The 22,234-nt window shown below is 35.8% G+C and overlaps 2 protein-coding genes across 4 annotated transcripts; both read right to left on the bottom strand.

The window, feature by feature from the left end:
* Nucleotides 4,064–5,161, bottom strand: LOC104698703. The gene has a single exon (XM_010414112.1). The coding sequence runs from the start codon at nucleotides 5,159–5,161 to the stop codon at nucleotides 4,064–4,066; it is 1,098 nt and encodes a 365-aa protein (XP_010412414.1).
* LOC104790422 (protein RST1-like) lies at nucleotides 11,496–21,113 on the bottom strand. Of its 3 annotated transcripts, none has more exons than XM_019246658.1 (25): nucleotides 20,566–21,113; nucleotides 20,196–20,480; nucleotides 20,030–20,113; nucleotides 19,672–19,948; nucleotides 19,254–19,504; nucleotides 18,891–19,024; nucleotides 17,802–18,021; nucleotides 17,586–17,686; nucleotides 17,203–17,278; nucleotides 16,966–17,097; nucleotides 16,785–16,866; nucleotides 16,629–16,701; nucleotides 16,314–16,482; nucleotides 16,070–16,200; nucleotides 15,891–15,982; nucleotides 15,491–15,579; nucleotides 15,197–15,412; nucleotides 15,025–15,102; nucleotides 14,761–14,943; nucleotides 13,709–14,605; nucleotides 13,313–13,609; nucleotides 12,498–13,148; nucleotides 12,237–12,387; nucleotides 12,032–12,150; nucleotides 11,496–11,951 (listed from the first exon to the last, which is right to left on the bottom strand). In XM_019246658.1, exons 1-25 carry the CDS (start codon nucleotides 20,956–20,958, stop codon nucleotides 11,592–11,594), a joined length of 5,541 nt encoding a protein of 1,846 aa, XP_019102203.1. In that variant the 5' UTR covers nucleotides 20,959–21,113; the 3' UTR covers nucleotides 11,496–11,591. The 3 variants fall into 3 exon arrangements, with proteins under 3 accessions (XP_019102203.1, XP_019102204.1, XP_010514478.1); XM_010516176.2 differs by lacking the exons at nucleotides 18,891–19,024; nucleotides 19,254–19,504 and adding exons at nucleotides 18,385–18,635; nucleotides 18,803–18,876 and having other exon boundaries at nucleotides 11,592–11,951; nucleotides 17,802–18,155; nucleotides 19,746–19,948; XM_019246659.1 differs by lacking the exon at nucleotides 18,891–19,024 and having other exon boundaries at nucleotides 17,802–18,155.

Here is a 22,234-nt window from a genome sequence, read left to right as displayed (position 1 = left end):
ATGAACTAAATCAAAGCAATTCTCATAAATGGTCATAGACTTAGGAAAAACAGACTTGCAACCGACCCGAACCCGGTAAGACCCAAACCGAACCCGAACCCAGTAAGACCCGAACCGACCTGAACCCGGTAAGACCTGAACCGAACCCGAACCGATATTTTCTATTTACCCTATTGGGTCCAAAACTCCTCTACCCAAAAAACCCGAACCCGATCGGTTTCTACCCGAACCCGACCCGAGTACCCGAATGCCCAGGGCTAGGTTTTATCAAATAATTTTTGGTTGCCAATGCCTTTAACAGGAAATTTTTCTCCATTAGCTATAATCACATTTCCATTTTCTGGTTTAATTTCACTAATCATATGATGAGAAGCTCCATAATCTATAATAAGCGGTTTAGAAGTGTTTAAGGCAAGATAAGAGTTATTGGACACCTCTTTGAGGGATTTGATGAGAGCGTCCAGGTCCAACTTCCTCACCAGCTCCAAAGACACTGCTAACACAGCTCCATAACCCTCCGGAGTGTGACTACTTGGTGTGTAGTTGGTTGCATCTCCCACCATGTTTGCTTGGTCAGCCCTTGGTCCTCCACGACTTGGTCCTCCACGATTGATACGAAGGTGTGGATGAAGAATCCAGCAACGACTTTTGAAGTGACCAGTCTTATTACAATGTTCACAAAATGGTGGATTCTTGTCTTCATGCTTGAAGTATCCTTTGTTTGCAGTGGCCATCTACACCTTGTTGGCTGTCACAAGCTCTCCTTTGCCCCCAAAAATTCCAATAGAGCCAAGCTCTTTTTGGATCTGGTTACAAAAATCATCAAGGCTTGGAAGCTTGTATTGATGAGGTCATTGTAAGATGGGTTGAGTGTCAAGAGTAGGCCGAACACTTTGTCTTGTGTGTTCGTTTAGGACCGCCGGGTCAATGGTTGCCGGTTGAAGCATCTCTAGTTCAGCCCAATGGGATCTAAACTTGCCAAAATGTTTGGTGAACTCCATATCCACTTGATTGAGGTTGTTGATGGCTCTCTTGATCTCAAAGATGCGGTTGACATTTGTGAAATTTGTGACATTTCCGAACACATTTTGAAGTGTGACCCATAGATCCTTTGCGGTCTCGCAATATGAGTAGGCATTCAAGTATAGGAGCATCAAGGGAGTTCTGAATGATGGCTGAAACTCCTTGATCTTCTTGAAACCACTTGTCTCCTCCACTAGCGACAAGATCCTTGCCGTCTTCGGTGGTCTCACCACTTGGTGCTTCACTTGTAGTGATATGGGACCAAAGTCCTCGGCAATATAGGGCTGTTTTTGTGGTCCTTGCCCATAGTAAGTAGTTTTCTCCTTTGAGAGTAACTGGAACAATCAAGGTTTTGATGCTCTCCATGATAAACTAACCTTGGCTAATTTTCCAATGGTTAAAGACGAAGGGATCTAAAGAGCTAAGAGATTTGGTGCGGAAAAGTTTGGTGGGTGTACGAATCACAGGATAGGAACAATTTGCTCTGATACCATGTAAGATTTGATATAGAAAAGTTTAGTGTGTGATGAAGAGATTTGATAGTTGAAAAGAAAGTGTAAGCGTAAAGAGAGTAGCGAGTATAAAGAGAGTAGGTAGAGTAGAGTATTGTGGAGAAAGAGATAATATCTCTTCTTACTTGATTTAGTTCCTAGTTACAATCTGAATATAGACATTTACACAAGGGAATATTCTACCAAAGATGCTATGCACAAATACACACAATGAAAGTGACATCTCCTTAAGTACACATGTGAACTTTTTTTAACTTCCCACTTGCATATCCACTTGCACAAACTCGCCAACGGCTCCATGGGAAGGTTCTCAAAGTCTAGTGACCGTTGGAGGCTGTTCTTGATGGATTGGACTCACAAGGCCTCCAAATGGTACGGATGGCCCATTGTGTTGGTTTTACGGATGTACGAACAGTGGTGTGTATTTTCATAAACAGTCCAAGTTCCACGAAGCTCGAGAGCAGTAATATCCACATCCATAACTTTAGGAAAATGTGGATGAGCCATCACTTGCTTAAAATTCTGCGGTTCTGTCTCAATAGAACAGGAAAGTACAAAGGACTGATACGTAGGGTTTAGGCGGTTGTAGGTGAGGACAGATTCAATAGGATATGGTAAAAGTAAAGATGGAGAAGAAGGAATCAATGAAGAAATTTGAATAAGGTTGCAATGATAGTCAGATAAGTAACCTAGAGTTTTGGCATGACACTTTGGCCTAACAGAGGTTAGTAGAACCAGATCTGTACCAGACGCAACAGTCTCTAGTGGAACGGCACTAGAGTGTGATGATGATGATGCACGATTAGTAGTAACAGGGTCATTAAGAGAAACATAATCATGCACATGAACTGGTGGTACCAATGTAGGATGATCAACAATGTCAATGGCAACAAGAGTAGAAACATGTAAAATTGAATCTGTAAACAATTCAGTAGAGATGGTAGATTGTGGAATATTCTTAAAAGGAAATACATTTTCATGAAAAACCACATTTCTAGATACAAATATCTCATTAGTGTCCAAATTTAAGATCTTATAACCCTTATAACCTGTTGGGTAGCCTAAGAAAACACAAGGAGCAGCCCTAGGAGTGAATTTTGTTCTGTCTTTAACCAAAGTAGAAGCATAGCATAATCAACCAATAGATTTTTAGAAACTATAATCGGGTTGTTTATGAAACAACTTTTCATAAGGACTAACTTTATCCAATACTAAGGAAGGAGTCCTATTGATCAAGAAAACAGCAGTATGTATAGAATCACTCCAGTAAACTAAAGGCAAATTCGATTGAAACATAAGAGCACAAGCAAATTTAAGAAAATGCTGATGCTTTATTTCAACAACAGAGTTTTGTTGCAGCGTATATGCACATGAGAAATGATGAACCATACCGTGTTCCTTTACTAATTGAGCAAATGCTAGTTCCGGTGCATTATCACTACAAAGTGCTTTAATAACAGCTTGATATTGAGTGTGAACATATTTAATAAAGGTAGGAAAGATACTAGTAACATCGCTTTTATTCTTCATCATATAAATCCAGGTAATCCTTGTACAGTTATCAACAATGGTTAAGAAGTATCTATATCCTTCTACAGACTCCACCTTAAAAGGACCCCAAACATTTAGATGAATCAAATCGAATGGACTGGCAGACAATCTATTATGAGACACAAGAGGTGAACACTTTTGTTTTGCTAAAGGACATACATCACAATGATGATGAGGTCAACTAGATTTAGCTATAGGTAAAATACCAGAAATATGTTGTAACTTGGCATGAGATGGATGTCCAAGGCGTTGATGCCAGAGGTGCCCATCGTCAAGCCAGGATCCACAGAAAAAGGAAGACTGAGAGTTGATAGAAGGAGTAGCATGAGTCTCCAAGATGTATAGACCATGTAAGAGAGCTCCTCTACCAATCATCAAGTCCCGAGTATGGTCCTGAATAAAGCAAGAATCAGGGTAAAAATATGCAGAACAGAGTGCATATGTCAACAAGGAACTCACACTTATGAGGTTAAATTTGAAAGTAGGAACATAAAGAATAATATGCAAAGTCAATGTAGATGAGATATGCACAGTGCCAGTATGAGTGATAGGTACCCTAGTGCCATTCGGAAGAGTGACTGTCACTCCTGTGACAGAAAAAGTCTCACTAAACAAAGCTAAGTCAGAGCAAACATGACTAGACGCTCCTGAATCAATTATCCAACTACCAAACGGAAGAACAAAATAAAGAGACGAAAGGCAATGGTATTGGAAAGTGAAACAATGATTTTCAAAACGTAAGTTGGTGGATGGAAAATATATTAAGACAGTACCGGCTGAAGCATTTGCAGCCATAGCTCCATGTTCGGTGATGGTAGCCGTTGGAAAAGGGGACGACTTCTCTTGAACCTGGAGATGGGTGTTGAGTTGTTGAACGAGTGACTGAACCTGATCCGGAGTAAACTTAGCAATATCAAGGTTTGTCGCTGTAAGTGCAGGAGGTGGCATATAAGGAACCAAGCCAGTAACTGCATTGGCTATGCATTGGGCCTAGGAAACTGATATTGGCTTTGTTGTGGCTGAGGTCTCACTCCGGGTGGTTGACTTTGAGCACATGGCTGATAAGAAGTCGAATAACCTTGTGAGTTTGGAGGAAGCCTCAGACCAAACTTGTGACCAGGAGGATAGCCATGAAGTTTATAGCACTTCTGCACTGTGTGTCCAGAACGACCACAATGAGTACAAAACGGCTTCTGAATTGGCCTAAACGCAGCATAAGCAACATTCTCAATAGGACCATAGTAACCACCATTATCTACTCCCTCAAGATTAGTAGAACAATAACCAGAAGTAAGATCAGGTGGACCTGTACTTTGGAAAACAACTTTATCCACTTTTGTAGAGGGTACAAGAGTCTTCTGCCTCTCATTAGACTCCACCATATGAAACACATCATCAATAGAAGGAACCGGTTTCAACATTAAAATGTGTCTATGTGTTGGTTCATAAACCTCATTCAAACCCATCAAGAACTTTGTTACTCTTCCACGTTGTTGTAATTTCTCCCTTAAAGCGGTTGTGTTACATTCATATTTTCCACAAGAACAAACATGGAGCTCAACGTAATTCTTATACTCTTCCCAAAGAGTAACCAATTCTGTATAATACGCAGTGACATCCATAGCCCCTTTCTGTATCGAATTCAAACGCTGTTCAATCTGGAAAACTCTCGGAGCATCATCTTGTTTAAAAGGTGACATCAAACTCTTGCAGATACCTTCAGCAGTAGGTACAAAAAGCAAACTCTGCCCAATCTTCTTGGGAACAGAATTCGTAATCCATGTAGAAACCATATCATTGCAACGAGACCACGAACCTGAATCACAATGATCACTAGGAGGCTGTGGAATGCTTCCATTGATAAACCCCAACTTGTTCCTGACATTGAGAGCCATACGCATTGAACGGCGCCAAGAATGGAAATCAGATCCAGATGCGAGATGATCCGAGACCAAAATCATCCCTGCGTGATCTGATGAATGAAGAAAATAAGGATTCTCATACTGATCCATGATTTGGCGATGTCCATCAATATTTGGGAGATTCGCAGCTGAATTCACATGATTTGTCGTCATTGTTGAGTTCGCAATTGGTTGAATTAAGAAGAGAAATAAGAAATCAAAGATCCAAGAAAAATTCTAGGCTTCGTCTAAAAGAAAACTGAAAACAAGATCGCAACAATGGCCAAAGAAACAAACCCAAATACGGCGAAATAGATCACAAAAATCAATTGAACAAACGAAAGAGAGATCAGTAAACTCATCGTATGAGATCGGAGCTCAGCTCTCACAATCGAAGAAGATGATGAATGAGAAAGATGCAGAAGCTAAAAAAAAAGTTTGTTATTTTGCTGTGATACCATATTAAGTTTGGTGCAAAAGTATAATTCTCATGCATGAATCAGAGTATCATATAAAGTGTATTTATACTCAGTAAAAGTATATTAGAATAGTAAGCAAAAGGAAACTTATATATTCTTATATATACTAATATAACTTTATAATATATAACGTCTATACTCTAATAACTATGTCATTGTTTCATTAAGTTCAAATCAACAAAGTCCATATTGTCAAGCTTTACTGTTTGGATTGATGAACTTAAATCAGTTTGGTAGTTTGAATTCTTTTCATGGTCATGGAACATGGTTTACGGTTTTAATCGATATCTATATTTTATGTCTTATAATTGTTTAGTTTGGTTACTTTTTCCTAACCAAAGGATTATCATAATTGAAGGATTTGATATGGACAAACGGGGCAAGTGATTGTCACCACCGACGTCATCTTTGTTTTTGAAAGTTTACAGTGAACTCTCCCATTATAAGATAAGTATTCTTTCATACATTTTTAAAGAAGATAAGATCTAATTGGTCATTAGTAAAACTTTAATAGTTGATGTGCCACTGGTTTAAATTTCATACAAAATTTTGGATTAATCATAATTTTTCCACAACATAAAAAAAATTATTAAAAGTGACGATATACCAGTTTTACACAAATTTGACAATTAATTTCTAGATTAACACTCCATCCTATCCAATTACTAGAATGACACAATTTTTACGTAAATTGACTAAAAAACCAGAATTTATTTTAAAAAAAAAATGGAAAACCAAAAAAAGTAGTATTTAAAATTTTGATTTAAGATATGATTAATGAAAAATAGAAAATGATTAAAAATAAAAATATGGTAGCGGAGTCCACTTCAATTGGTATTTTTTCACGAAAAGGGCTTGATAGCGCTGATGAAACCCTCTTCCTTTTGTATAGTGCCGCGACTTTATCTGTGACTCTGAGTACAATATTTCCGGGATCAAGAAAGTCCTCCCATTTAATGGGCTCTACACACAAGAAATAAAATTCCAAAACACAAACAATAATCACAAACAAGTCACAATCAACCAAACCATAAAACACACATAATAGTCATCGACTATGAATCGGTGTCGACCGATGCAACTTCCTCTGCATCGATCGAATCACACCTTGCATGGAGGAGTTACAAGCTTTGATATGGGCTATGGAGTCTCTCTTGGCGGCTGGTGTTAACTGTCAAAATTATGAGATGGACTGTGCAGAACTAGTCGTTATGGTGCAATCCCCTAACGAATGGCCCACCTTTTCCAATCTGCTGGACTATTTCAGTTTGCTCAGATCATCTTCTCCCTCCTTCACTTTTACCAGGATCCCGCGTACGTCAAATGTGAGGGCAGATTGTCTTGTTCGTTTTTTGAGATCTTTAGTTTCTGAAATTTCTTTTGTAAACTTTTACCCTCCAGTTTGGGCAACCAACCTTGGAGTTATCATTTAACTTAATGTTTGGTTGAAAAAAAAGACAAAAAACAAATATTGATTGTACAAATATTGATTGTTCATATCCTTAACTGGAAAGGAAATTCAAATAAAACAAATAAAATCTTAATCTACATCATCATGAATTTAAAATTGAAAACAATAGAATATACTAAATTAATTCATGTCACATGTTAGAATCTTTTATGTGTTGTAATCTCATACAGAATATTTTAAAGATATCAACACAATAAAAGTAGAACGTTTATCACCTGGTGTTGACACCTAAGTGTTTTAAACTCCTCAAAGCATGACATGTCATTAAAAACTTAACCCAATCAAATTATAACAATTAATACAACTAAGCATTATGTTCCAATAAAAATCAATCTCCTTTACACGTTACTTTTTCTCCCGCATCCCGATCGATGTCGTAGCCGCTATGTCAATCCTTCTCAAATCGAAGTGAAGAAGAATTCAATCAGAAGAACAGATCCAAAAACGTTTCATATGAAAAATCCTTTAGGGTGCGTTTATAAAAGATTTTGAAAAAAGGGAGCTATAACGAAATCCAGATGAAGGAAGGATGGTTGGAGAAATACCCTTGGTTCTATCTACACTTTCTGTGAGGATATCATATTTAGCAAAGTTAGTATTCGTTCCCACCGTGTTTAGTATTTTGATTATTTGGTTGGCGATAATCAGTTGCATCTCTGATCTTAGACAAAAAATTATTTGCAAAGTAAAGTGTCAAAAGCATTGAAAAAGAAAGCTTTGAAAGATTTCTTAAAGATTCTTAGTTCTAAAAAGTTTAGTCCGACGACATGATATCTGGCAAGATTAGATCAAGATACGAGCTGATCAAGGTGTTTCTTAAGGTTATTAGTTTACACTTTCTCTTTCTCATTTCTAAATGTTGTTGGAGCTAAAATGTTAAGGCTTTGTAATTTCTCAACTGCTCAGATTCTTTAATTAGGAGAGATAAGTGCCAAAAAAGCTTTATTGTCTAGCCGTGAACAGAAACTAAGCATCACATCACTTTCACTTTCTTACCATCAATATTTTAAAACTAAGTGTATCTTTATAACCTTGGAACCCAAAAAAAAAACTATGTTTATATACTATGAACTTGGGGGATCAAATTTTTGTAGACCCTTCTGTTGATAAGAAAACTCATTTACGACCATTCAAAATTGCACAACCAATAAAAATAAAGGAGACTTGAAAGAGTTGTTTTGTAATGCACAGAGTGTTATTTTCTTCAACGTTTCATGTTAATTAATGTCTCTTTAGCTTTGTTGACTCTCTTAGGCACCCAAGATTTTTTTTTCTTCTTATTTCAGAATAGAATTAACTGATTTATGATAACTAATAAATAAAAAAGTAGACATAAATTGATACATCACATAATGCTCATTGGATGTATTGATCATAATATTAGATTCTAGAATCTTCATGGAAAGTGTATTTTTGTGATAAAGCCTACTATATATCATACGATCTGTTTTTGGATATGCATGTCTGGTATCTAGAGATACTTTTTTTATGAGAATTTCGATACATCTTACATTGTCTTTTATCTGCAGATCTTTGGATTACAATGGCACATCCATTGTATTTTGTGAGGTTGACTGCAACGACAATACCAATTGATGGGTATGTACACCAAGTCCATTCTCGCAATTAATACCAACGGCAATACCAACTGTTTTGATTTGTGTATTTAATAATTTGGAAAGATAGATCACTTCCGATAGTTTTAATGCATGTAATCCCTAATTAATTATCTTTTTTGTGTTGTCTATGTTTTTCCGGGGAAGGAAGAAGCATTATACGTAGTTAATTCTTACAATTTTCATATTATTTGTGGATTTGGGGTTAATTTCAATTGAAGGATGAGGTGAACCATAGCCACTAATATTTCTTAGCTGGACTTATGTATCATTTAAGTATTTAGAGAAAATAATCATTTTTCATTTGACTTGATCACAAATAAAACCAAGAGTGAGAAAACGGTCTAAATATTCAAGTCTTAACCATTCTTGTCCAGTGGTATAGAATCTCTTCAAATTTCTGATCAGACCGGTACTGGAACTCTTTGTTCTCATCCTCAATCTAGATATCCAAGTAAGCCCTTTCATCTCGATGCCTAATGTTTTCCTAAATTTTAGTTATTGTGATTTCACTAGGAACATATCTATTTGATTATTGATTCCATGTCTTAGTGAGATAATATAAAGTTTATTGTTATTACTCTTTTTTTTTTAACGCCCATTTATTGTTATTACTCTAAATGTCATGCGTTTAATGTAAGAAATTTAAATGGAATTTATTTTTAAATCTATTTGTTGACAAAATATTTTTATACATTTTTTCAAGAAAACAAACAAATAAATGCTATAGAAATCATATGAAGCTTGTATATGAAGTTTCAGTATAAAGCGTTCACCTCATGTATTGTTTTTCAAAAATGAGAGTAATATATCTGTTTGATTTAATTATAGTTTTAAACAATATAATTTACATTACAACTTATATGTATTATTAAATAAAAAAATTCTAAATAAAACTATGCGGCATAGCGCGGGTGTCAACCTAGTATAATATAAAAATAAAATACTTATTATTTACAGGTTTTCGTAATCTCATCTCGCTAAATTGACATATGACAACATCTTTTATAACTTTATACATGCGCGATCATGTTAATGAATAACTTTGAAAACCAAACTTTACAATAGAAAATTATTATTTTTTCTTTTCTAAAATGTTCTTGTTAGTGTTTTTTCTAAACTTTTCTAGACAAGTGTCAAAATCTTAGCGATAAATTTATATGTCGTGAACCATGATCAAGCTAACGACTAACTTTGAAAATCAAATCTTACAATTTACATAATAAAAATGTTTTCATTTTCTAAATTTTTGACACTTTGTCAAAATCTTGTTGATAGATTTGACACTTGTTGCAATCATGTTAAGAGTTAACTTAGAAACCAAGCTTTATATAATTTATTAAAGAAATACAAAAAAGGTCAGTAAAATTAGGTTAATAGTTAGAAATTAGTTTTGGTTTTTTGTTTTTGGAAATTAATTTTAACTTTATATATATAAATAATTATTTGTTGTTACTTATGTATAGATTTCCTTTTTCATCATAGGTTTAGAATTGGGAACGAACTCAAATTCGAAAAGCTCTTATGGATAAAATGTTATTCCAAAGATGATGTAATAGGTCCAAAAATAATACCAGTTGGACAGGATTGTAAAATTGGTTTTATGGCTGACATTTGGGGTACAACTCGATACATGTGTACTTTGAAACAAGGACCAAATTATAAACACTATCAGAATTTTACAGCATTTAAGCAATTCAATTGGTTTGATGAAGAAAATCTGTCGGATTGGAGAGCTAGAGAAGATGGAATATATTTAAAGAGAGAAGGTATTTTCAAAAATGATAATATGCATAAAGTGTATGATTGGATGACTTAAAAATATTATAACAAGCTATGTCAAAATAAAAAAGTAATATTATTATTTAAAAGTAAAATTTATATATAGATAAATGCAAAAGGCATCAGAAAAAATATAACGTAAATATGTAATTAAAAACACAAAAATAAAGTGCTAGCTCGTTACGTACCAAAGAAAGAAAGAAAAGCTCATATTTGTTTTGTACGGAAGAAAGCAAGAAGAAGCTCATAATCATTACACGAAAATTCTATTAAGTAAAAACGTGAAAATGTCTTTTACTATTCGCACTACTAAATATATATCGAAGTACAACGATGTGGGAAACGAAAATTTCATTAATCACCAAAATATCACAAAAGTAAAAAAAAAATATATATATATATATCTTATTATATAAAATTGGATTTTGAAAATTAGCCATTAACAAGATCATGACACGTGTCAAGTATACCGATGAAATGTTGATATGTGTCAAAATTATTATTTTTCAAAATAATTAATTAAGATAATAACATTAAATCTACATAAAATCACATGTTTATATCTAAAAAGAAATTTCTTAAATCAAAAAGAAAAAATTAACAAAGCTAATATATTTTTGTTGTACGCTAAATTATATTATACGTGTTTTCTCAGTTAGATTTTGACATGTATAAACAAAAAATAATAATTCATTAAACCTGTATATTATTATTAATCAATAAATAAAGAATAACAAATCTAAAAATAATAACATAAGTTATGTCAAAATAATTATTATTTTTGAAACGAGTGGGACAGCTAATTAAGAAAATAACATTATATTTACATAAATTTACATGTTTATATTGAAAGCTTTGATCTTTAATTTTTTTTTCTGATATAAATTTGCTTATATATTGTGGTTCTTTAATTCGTGCAGGTTCTTCAATGGAAGTTATCATATGCAATGAATTTAAATCAAAATATATAAAGCCCACTAAACTAATGTTTGGTATAGTTTTGCTTTTTATTATTGTAATAATTATGATAATATATTTAAAATATAAAAATATAAATAAATGTATGAGGTAAATACAAATATGATTTTTTCTCTAACTACAATAAAAATTATTTATAAATTTACTTCAGAAAATATATATATTTTTTAAATATATATATATTGTTTAGGATTTAGGATTTATTTTCTTCCACAATTTAAAAATCAGCACATAGTCCGCCCCTATGTAGTTTAGTATATACAATTGTTTACAAGGAATCAAGCAATGTCCATAGAAGCAAGTCTAAGCTGTTTCTCAAGAGGCAAGTGATCTCTGAATGCTACACAAATGTAATGCATTACTTTCATAATCATTGGTGCTTTTCCTCTTTCACTTCCCTCAATCTGCTGTGAGCTTAGCCCTGCATTGGCGTCTGTGTCAGTTGCAAAATTGTAAATACGTTCCAATGAAGTCCATAGAAACGAGATGAAAGGCTCTGCGACTACTTCATAGATGGGATCAGACAGGAGAGAATTTATGGTAAAAGACATATCGCTCAACACCGTGAAGCGGTCTAAAGTGAGAAACGGCATGTATTCGCAGCAGATGCTAGAGAGAAGGCCAACAAAGAGAATTGCCTGTAAAAGGATAAAAGAAGATTTCAACATAGAAGAAAGAATCTGATGAATCAGTTATTGACATTGACATTGAGGCTTACAGTGGAAGGATAGCTAGAAACGCAGCTGATTTCAACTGCATCAACGAGCCACTGTCTTTTGATTCCTCCTTCGGCGTGATGCAGAGCCGCTACTATCTCAATCAACACGTCCCAAATACCTAACAAATACGAAAACTTTGATTGTACAATGATCTTTGATTGTACATATCTAGCTTACATATAGCAATTGAGGATAGTAACTGACCTGACTGTTCACAATTTAATATAATAGCCTTCAGTTTTCCTAACTCGGAAAATGGAATTGAGCCAAGTTTTGCTAGCTTGGCTTTTGCCTGGATCTTCTTAAGATCACCTTGGAAGTCTGTCTTTCCGTTTCCAGGTTCAACATTTGAAACCTGATACGAGAAAAAAAAAACTCACACAATTAAACGATGAGATGTCCACAAAGATGGTACGTAGCTTACAAACTGGCAAACAAAAGATGCATGATGCAGATATTACATACCTGCAGGAATTTGTATAACCAATCCAGACGCGACTTCTGCAAACATCTAACTGCCTCTGACCACTCTTTCACCGAACCCATCTGATCTGCTATAGGAGATTGTGATGCTACTGGTAAGACAGCAAAAACCAACTCTATGCATTTTTCAATCTTTGTGATGTATTCTGAAGAATCAAGCGAAGTTTCTTCAAGACACTGACTCAGGCCCTTCCAACAAGAGACCCTGAATGAGCTCTTCTGTTCACAGCTATATGCTTGGTCTGAAGATAGCGAGATTACAAAGCAAGAGACATCGTCAAACAATTTATTCATTCTTGAACCTGAGAATATTCTCATTAAATACCCTAGATGACAGAGCAGGCATGACTGGAGACTTTGCTCTAGCGCCTTGAATCTGGCTAGTTCAGACAATTCGTCCAGAAAAGCTAGAAGTTCATCAAATTCTCTTGCGTGGGCTAATGAAAATTTGAAGCACTCTTCCCTAAGAGTTCCTTCCTTGGGAACATCCCCTGATTGCGATACATCAGTCTGAGTGTCTTGTTTCATTAATCGTCTTATTGTTGCTCCCCAGTCCAAGTTTGGCAATCTTGGAGCATGAGACAAACACCGCAAAGCACTTTCCAGTGTGCCAATATTCAGAGGGCTACCCGCCTAAAATTCAACAAAGATTAATAAGTATGAGAACAGATTGCGGTCTATTTCCAAACTAATCTCCTTATACTTTACTATAGCAGCAATATAATGAAACAATTTCAAGTTTTTTTTTTGTTCCACCTACAAGAATCAAGAAAGCATTTAAGTTTAAGCAGACATACCAAAGGAAATCTTGGATTTGTCAGGCCTTGAGCAAGTTTCATGACCATGGTATGTTCAGGAACATTGTGAGAGATGGAATTACGATGAGAGGAATCAGATTGGTTTTCATTGCTGAGACTTGATGCTTCCTTGGACCGCATGTAATTTCTAAGAATTGAGATTGCCCATGCAGCATAATGTTGGAGCTGGCGATCCTTGGTATTTTGCGCGATAAGAAATATTTCTTGCACAACTGGCGTCAACTGCTGAGTAAAATATGCGTTTGAAAGCAAAGGACCTGACACATAAGAGATTTCCTGTAGCAAAAATAAATGAATGTTAGGAACCCAAACACATTTATCTATATGGGAATAAATCAAGTAATGATATTGAGAAAGATAGACCAAAGAACTAACGTTATCACCAGAACTGGCTGGAGGAGCACGGGGTAGCGGATGGGAATACACCAAATTCCCAGCACCTGCTCCTAAAACATTAACAACTCCGAGCATGCCTCCAAAGTGAGCAACCGGTGGGTAAAGTCCAGAGTAACATGTCTTGAACAGTTCTAGCAACCCTTTAACAGACTCAATCTTAACAGGGTGGATACCTTCATTCAAAACAGAACCAAGGAGGTCTCCCGCCCCAATACAGGATGCCATCAACAACCTCTTACGTAAAGCACCAGACTTTCTAACAATAACCAACTCGGAAATAAGGTCCTTGAAACAACCGATTAGATGATCTACCTCATGTGCATCAAACAGTTCTACTTTTTGGCAGAAAGTGATCACAATTGGAAGTGCAAGGCAGGAACCAACTGAAAACAGTCTCACTGATACCTTACTATTAGAACCCGGAGTTTGCTTAAGAGAATCTGCATATGGGATCCATGATACAATCAGGTTTTTAATCTTTACAACAGCGTCTTTCTTCCCAGCTCTGTATACTGCACCAACTGACATCCCCAAACCTATAATGAGTCCAGCTATACCCCATGTATCATCATCAAAATCATCAGAACTCTCATCCAACAGCTGAGGTAAACCTATAACGTTGTCTTCCTTTCCAGGTGGGAACAGTGCAGACAAGCTTTCTAGGATATCACACGGAGTGTGCAGGAAACAATGTAATATTGAAGATAGCAACCTCAGTATCCTCCCTAGGAGCCGTTCTTCTTGGTTCCAGTAGGAGTCCCTGTCCATATCAGAGCTGGCAGAGGCTTCAGTCCGAGTGAGCAGATCTTGGCATGAAAAACCCAATCCAACGCCACAGGCTCCTTTTACAAGAGTGCTTTTACTGCTACACAAAACCTGAAAGACATGAGAAATATTTTTAAGTGGAAATGAATCATGTAAGGAGTGAGAAAGACCAAGACTGATTGTGCATGCAAATTTACTACAAAGTATGCGTTTTCACAAAAGAGTTAGCACTGTAAATTTTTCCCGCAACTCATAGGTATAGGTACCTCAAGAAGCCCAGATATATTCTGAAATTTCTGCTTGTGGTCAGTCACGTGTAGGGACGACGAAATCAATCCAAGAGAAATAGCAGCCGTCCACTGACGGTGTTCATGCTCATGCTCCAACAACCAACTCAACAGAAATTTTGATGCAGTCGCTTTAATATTATGAGCAGCAGCTGGCAAAGACTGAAACAACAAACAGATTAAAATACGTATTGAGACAGTTGACCACTACAGATATGGAAACACATTTCTATGAAATCGTACTTGACATAGTGCACCCAGCGCCAGTGCTATGTTTTCTGCACACCTCGGAAGAGCTTCTTCCGCCATATGTACCAAACTCTTCATGAAAAGCACAAGATAATCCCAATTAATGTTTGAACACTTAGAATGAAGCATTCGAATTAAGCTGCAACAGAAAAAAACTATCTCAAACCTTCATGATTTTGTTTGCAGCATTAGAGGTTTTATCCAATTGTAATTCTTTAGTCGTTGCATCAATGGACAATATATTAGCTCTCATCCAACGCCGCATAAAAGCTTTCAGTGATTGCAAGGAAATAAGAGCAAGGGAAATATTTCTTGAGAGCTGGAGTGATTTGACTACTACTTTAAATGCCTCCTCATATTGACCATGAACATCACGAAAGCTCTGCGATCAACAATATGAAAGTCAGTATGCAGAAGTCTAGAAAATCTCCTAGCAGAAATTTAAATTTACAATACTTACTCTTGATGACCCAAACTTCACATCTCTAGGGTTATAAGATAGACATAATAATGCCGCACCAGGTAGTTCACCAGTCTTCATTTCTTTCCCTGTGAATCAGATGGTGCTGCACTTAGTTTATGTGGAGTACAAAGAATGTTACATAACTGATTATTTGGAATATTTAGCGAAAAGGTATACATAACGAATAGAACTGAGTATTTCATAATGCAACTGTATCATAAGTTTCAAAGCACAGCAAGAAATGAAAATTATTAAGTTAAGTTAGTTATTAGGCATAAAAGAAAGCACAAGTAAAAATTTCCATCTCAAGGTTTTATTTATTTATTCCAACAGACTCACTTGCATTTTTCACTAAAATTGTGTTTAAGGACTATTTTAGCTGAAAATCAAACTACACCTGCGGGGAAGATGACCTGAGGTATCACATCCAGCAACTTTTCAATCTTATTACCAGGAAGTTTTTTCTGTCTTACATATCTACGCCGGACGCTGTTAGGTCAGAAAGAGAAGTCATTTAAATATGATGATAATGAGATTCTAAACCAGGAAAAGTTTCGTACATTACAAGCTCTATACCTGTGCTCATGAATCATGATCTTGATTGAAAGGTCTTCTAAAGCATTCAAAATTTTCGCATTTTTCTCCGAGAAGAACATATATGCACAATTATTGTTGAAGTCAGAAATTTTTTTTTCCATAAATGATACCTGAAAAAAATGGATCATGATTAGATAAAAGTGTTATATTAATAGTTTAGAGCCAAAGATGGTCTGGAACATACCAAAAGAAGACGTACAAGAGACTGAAATCCAATACTTACCTCATATTGACCAAGGGCCACTATGGCAGAGACTCGTGCCTTTGTCCATAGGGAATCAAGAGGCATCTGCATAGAGCTCCCAATTTCCCACAAAATGTTCAAAACGTTTTCTGCATCTTCCGGATATGCTTCGGCATCCATTGCACCCCACTTTAGAAGAAGGCATACACTGCAACATATTCACCAAAGCAATGCTAGTTATACATCAAATATTTTTTCAGACACCTCAAACAGCAATGGCTAGAAGATCCATGCACCAATTTAGACACCTCAATTGTGCCTATAAATATGATTTGGGATGTTAGCTCTGCTAACCTATAAGCAAGGAGAGGATCCAGTTTGATGTTTTGAGCATGTTTCTTAATGACACCCCATGCAGTATAGAAATCTGGATAAACAAAGCAAAAGTTACGATAAAACATGAGTAAATAGAAAGGCATTAAGTCACACAAATAAGTATTAAGATAGTACCAATGACATCGGCTTCACAGAGATGGGAAAGACTCTGAAAACCAAGTGCTCGAACTTGACAGTCTTGGCTTTCTATACAGGCCTATCAAAGTAGGAATCCAGTTGAAAATATTGAAGGCACTCCAAAATTTCCAATATACAGCCAAAGCAGCAACAGCAAACGTTACTTGTGAAACTATACCTGAACGGACAAGATTAGGTCTACTCCCCTATCAGGGTGTCTCTTGCATACATCGTGAATGGAAGCAGCCATACTAATGCAGATATGTCTCTCTGAAATAAAGTCTATGAATCCTTTTGGGCGCAACACCTCCTGAATATTTAAAATAATTGGTACCATAGAAGTACATATAAGTAAGAATAGCAAGCTGACTTTATTAATCTCGAACAAAATTTCACATTGGTAAGAAGAGCTTACTTGCAGACTGGAAAAGGCACGGTCATTGACTACCCAGGTCTGGCAAAGTAATCTAATGGCTGTAGCATACAACAGACTAAAATAAACAATCATCAGAGCTACTCATGTCGACTCCATTTTATGACAGTCAGAAACGGAAACAAGGTAGAGCCCAAAAACCCAATTCAACAAGTTTGGTAAATGTAGGTTAAAGCATGAAACATCACATACTAATCTTTTGGCTTACAAATCAACCTTTTATCATATATTATAAGCCGAGTATCAAAGTTAATGGAACCACTTATAGCTGTTTGCAAAGACTACCCGTTTACCCAGAATCAACTATTATAAACACGATTAAAAAATATGATACACAAGAAATTATCAGAAAAAGGTGTACTGACCCTTTCGCATCCTTGTGCAGCATTGGAGTAATAGTCTGAACTACAAGCGGAATCATCACCTGTTGTGCAGCTAATGACGGGAGTAACCCCAGAAGTTTGGACTGCACATCAAAGAAATAAATTGAGAACTAGACTAAAGGAGTAGACTAAAGGAGTGCTAATAGAAGGGACCAGCACTTGGATTTGAGATACATAAAATGAATGAGAGTAGCTCACCAATAGACTCTGACAAGGGACGTGTGTTCGAGATAACAAGTTGCTGTAATATAGAACAGCTAGCAACAGCGGGACACTCATCTTAGGATCAATGCCACCAATAATATTCAAAGAATCAATACCATCAGCTCCTAGGGACGGATGCATCACCATGACACCAGCAACAGCACCAAGTAAAATAGGTATCTCTTGCGAAAGACAAAACGATGCAGCCTTTTTTTTATCCCAAAACCGTTCAGCGTGTTCCCTAAGTAGTGAATTCCAAGTCACTGGTCCAGAATAAGTTTCCTGTTTTTCACTTCCATTGGGGTAAGCCACTCTGAGGAAGGAGGACGTGGAAGGTGCGTAATCATACTGAAAGAAATAATAAGAACATTCAAAGAATTAGTGAGCAATTTGATTCTGAGTTACTCTTGTGTAACACTTTGATATGGCGTTATGGACATAAATTAAAATACACATGTTTATCTCCAACCCTCAAAGGAGTAATTATATGAAATAACCTAACCCATGAGTGGATCTATGTAACTCATTATATACAGATTCTGAAAGAAAATAGCAGGTTTCTCCACAAGAACTAAACCTGATGCCAGAGTTGCTGCATGACCCTCAACACGACAGAGCCCACCCTGCTGAGTGGTGAATCTCCCTTACTTGTGTGGAGCTCAATCTTTGGTGAATTTGACATTGTTACCAAGACAATTTCTACGATGGAAAGAACCTTACTTGCTGCTACTTTGACTGATTTAGAAGGAGAAGACATCAGTGCTACGATAGGGAACAGTAATAGAGACTCCACACTTGAACAGGCTGCATCTTTCACCGACAAGTTATCTACGAAAGGATTGCAAATAATCAAATTCTTAGTCCAAAAAAATACACATAGAAACAAAAAAGGGATGAGTACGCACTAGGTTGAAGGGAGTAAATCAGCTATCACACTATCAGACAGCAAAACGAGTAAGAGGGTAATGAAAAGAAAGATGGAGATACAAATATACCATTTTCAGTTTTCCATTTGAGCAGAAAAAGCAGGAATTTCAAAATAGAGAGTTGTTCATGCTCAACATTGGATTTGGCAAGCATGANCTATCCCAAAACCGTTCAGCGTGTTCCCTAAGTAGTGAATTCCAAGTCACTGGTCCAGAATAAGTTTCCTGTTTTTCACTTCCATTGGGGTAAGCCACTCTGAGGAAGGAGGACGTGGAAGGTGCGTAATCATACTGAAAGAAATAATAAGAACATTCAAAGAATTAGTGAGCAATTTGATTCTGAGTTACTCTTGTGTAACACTTTGATATGGCGTTATGGACATAAATTAAAATACACATGTTTATCTCCAACCCTCAAAGGAGTAATTATATGAAATAACCTAACCCATGAGTGGATCTATGTAACTCATTATATACAGATTCTGAAAGAAAATAGCAGGTTTCTCCACAAGAACTAAACCTGATGCCAGAGTTGCTGCATGACCCTCAACACGACAGAGCCCACCCTGCTGAGTGGTGAATCTCCCTTACTTGTGTGGAGCTCAATCTTTGGTGAATTTGACATTGTTACCAAGACAATTTCTACGATGGAAAGAACCTTACTTGCTGCTACTTTGACTGATTTAGAAGGAGAAGACATCAGTGCTACGATAGGGAACAGTAATAGAGACTCCACACTTGAACAGGCTGCATCTTTCACCGACAAGTTATCTACGAAAGGATTGCAAATAATCAAATTCTTAGTCCAAAAAAATACACATAGAAACAAAAAAGGGATGAGTACGCACTAGGTTGAAGGGAGTAAATCAGCTATCACACTATCAGACAGCAAAACGAGTAAGAGGGTAATGAAAAGAAAGATGGAGATACAAATATACCATTTTCAGTTTTCCATTTGAGCAGAAAAAGCAGGAATTTCAAAATAGAGAGTTGTTCATGCTCAACATTGGATTTGGCAAGCATGAAAACGAGCGAGAGAACCACCAAAGATAAATCAGGTGAATATGGTAATCCAACGTCTTTCTGAACAGCCAACAAGTGCTTCAAAGATTCGATAACAGACTCTTGTTCGGTTGTTTGGACATGAGGAGAAGAGCAAAGAAGAAGTACACTATCTACCAGTTGCACACCGAGAAGATGAACTTCTGTTACTTCCTGGTAGTTTAGATAAATGAATGAATATCGGACAATGAGCACAAATTTTAAGATGAATGAATGATGAAATTAGTAACATACCGATCCAGTTCCAACCAAGTCTCTCACTACCACAGTATAAGCATCCGCTAGAGTCTTGACAATGCAGCTGAAATTCCTATTGTCCTGAAAAGTATCAGAAATTTAGAACTGGATCCTAATACTGCACCCCATTATTTGCATTGGCTGCTAATTCATGCATACTTACTTCCAGATTTTTCCCCGGTATATATTTTAGGCAACGCAGAAGCAATCTGAATATCGGCAGTGCTTCTTGGCTGGATGAGCAACAAAGAGAAGCCATCGATGAAATCAATTCCCTCGCAAACAAGGACGACGACGAATCTGCAAGTGGAATCCGAAGTACTGTGAAATTCAAGAACGGCTCCAAGAATTCACATACTCCCACCATTCCTAATCGTCTGTTATGCATCACAAAGAGTGATACTTGATGAAGAAGCTCCGTCAGTGTCTCCGCTCTGCTATAAAGAATCTGAAACCAACAACAAGAAGCAATCAAAGACTAAGCTAATTGCAACAATTCAAATTATACGAACGAATCCATGAAAATCACATACCCTAACAAACGGATGATTCTCCGCAGAACTAAACTTCCAATTCCCATCCTTCTGTTCATAACCAATACGAATCAAAAACCCTAACCCCTTCACGAACAGCGAAACCAATTTCGTATCGCATCCTTCGAGAGCTGATTGAAGTTCCAACAAACCACGAGAGAGGTTTAAAACGGAGTCTGATACTAATCGACATAGCTCACGAACGGATTGATCAACGACAGTGATGGATTCGGAAGTGAGGCAGAAGGAGATAGCTTCTCTTCCAGCTACGGATTCTGATCCTAATCGTTCCGGAGCAGATCGTAACTTAGAGAAGACGGAAATTACTGCGAATCTTTGTATGGAAGGTTGAGGTACGCGAGTTTTCTCTAGTAACGGAGCATACGAAGCCATCGCTTTGACCGGAGATAGAGAGAGAAGACAACGGCTAGTTTGGAGGCGTGAACGGAGGAGGGGTTTGGAATTTACAGCGCCGGGAAGAGGAAGTCCGATCAGCTGGTGTTATATAATGCGCCGTCTCGATTTGGCCCAATAAGCTGAGATAATTAAACTGAAGAAGAAGATCAAGTTAGAATACAAATTGAAAATAGAAAGAAATTTTAATTTAATAAGTTAATTTACCTTTTTTGATACTAGAACTCACCAAGTATTTCAAAACAAGTTAAATTAAATTTTAAAAAATTTAGAATTATATATTATAAAATTATTTGAAAATATATATTAAATAATAAAATTAAAATTTATTTCAAAAGAAGAAAATAATAAATAGGACTAAAACTTTATAAATATTAAACATATATAACTTGTGAGTTTAAAAAACACAACTATCAAAATAAAAACTTATAATAAAATAGTAATCTGGTAAAAAGACTCAACTCTACTTAAAAGTTATAAAATCAAAAGTCATAATAGATAGGGATTAATTATAGAAATAGGATTTTTTCAATTTCTTATAGAGTAAAACCTCTATAAATTAATAATATTGGGACCAGGAAAATCTATTAATTTATAGAAGTTTTAATTTCTCGATAAATTAATAATTATTAATTTATAGAGAGACTTTCCTAATTTGGTAAAAAAACATTAAAAATAAGATTTAATGGTTATAACTAATATTTTTATAAAATCAATTACAATGAAAATAACAATTATCATGTTTTGACGATAGCACTTAAAGATTTTTATACAGTAAAAATATCAAAAATGAACTCTAATAAAAATTAATGTGTCGATATATACATATATTTGGATAATTCTATATAATTATTAATTTATATTATTGATGGGACCATATATTTACAAAGGATTTTCAAAAAAAATATTATTTTATTATATTATCGAATAATGTCCAAAATTACACTAGTCCTAAGTTGGGACCAGAGAAATTTATTAATATATAGAGGTTATTAATTTACCGAGTATTAATTTATAGAGGTTCTACTGTAAATTAAATTAAGGACTTATAGTCGAGAATTGCAGAAATAGGGCTTTTTGGTTAATCAAAAATACCAAATCACTCTTCTCAATTATCACTCTCTCTTTCACTTTTACGATGTCGTAACTCGAAGAAGAGAAGACTTGGTGACCGCCGATCGCCGACCACCGTGACTTCTTCTCGCTTAGCCGGTGCACCGAGGTCTAGTCAACGAAGGTCTCACATCTTCCTCTT

The sequence above is a fragment of the Camelina sativa genome, chromosome 6 (assembly GCF_000633955.1).
Source record: "Camelina sativa cultivar DH55 chromosome 6, Cs, whole genome shotgun sequence".
NCBI lineage: Eukaryota > Viridiplantae > Streptophyta > Magnoliopsida > Brassicales > Brassicaceae > Camelina > Camelina sativa.
The sequence above is the reverse complement of the archived record's forward strand: the minus strand, read 5'-3'. Positions and strand labels throughout refer to the sequence as shown.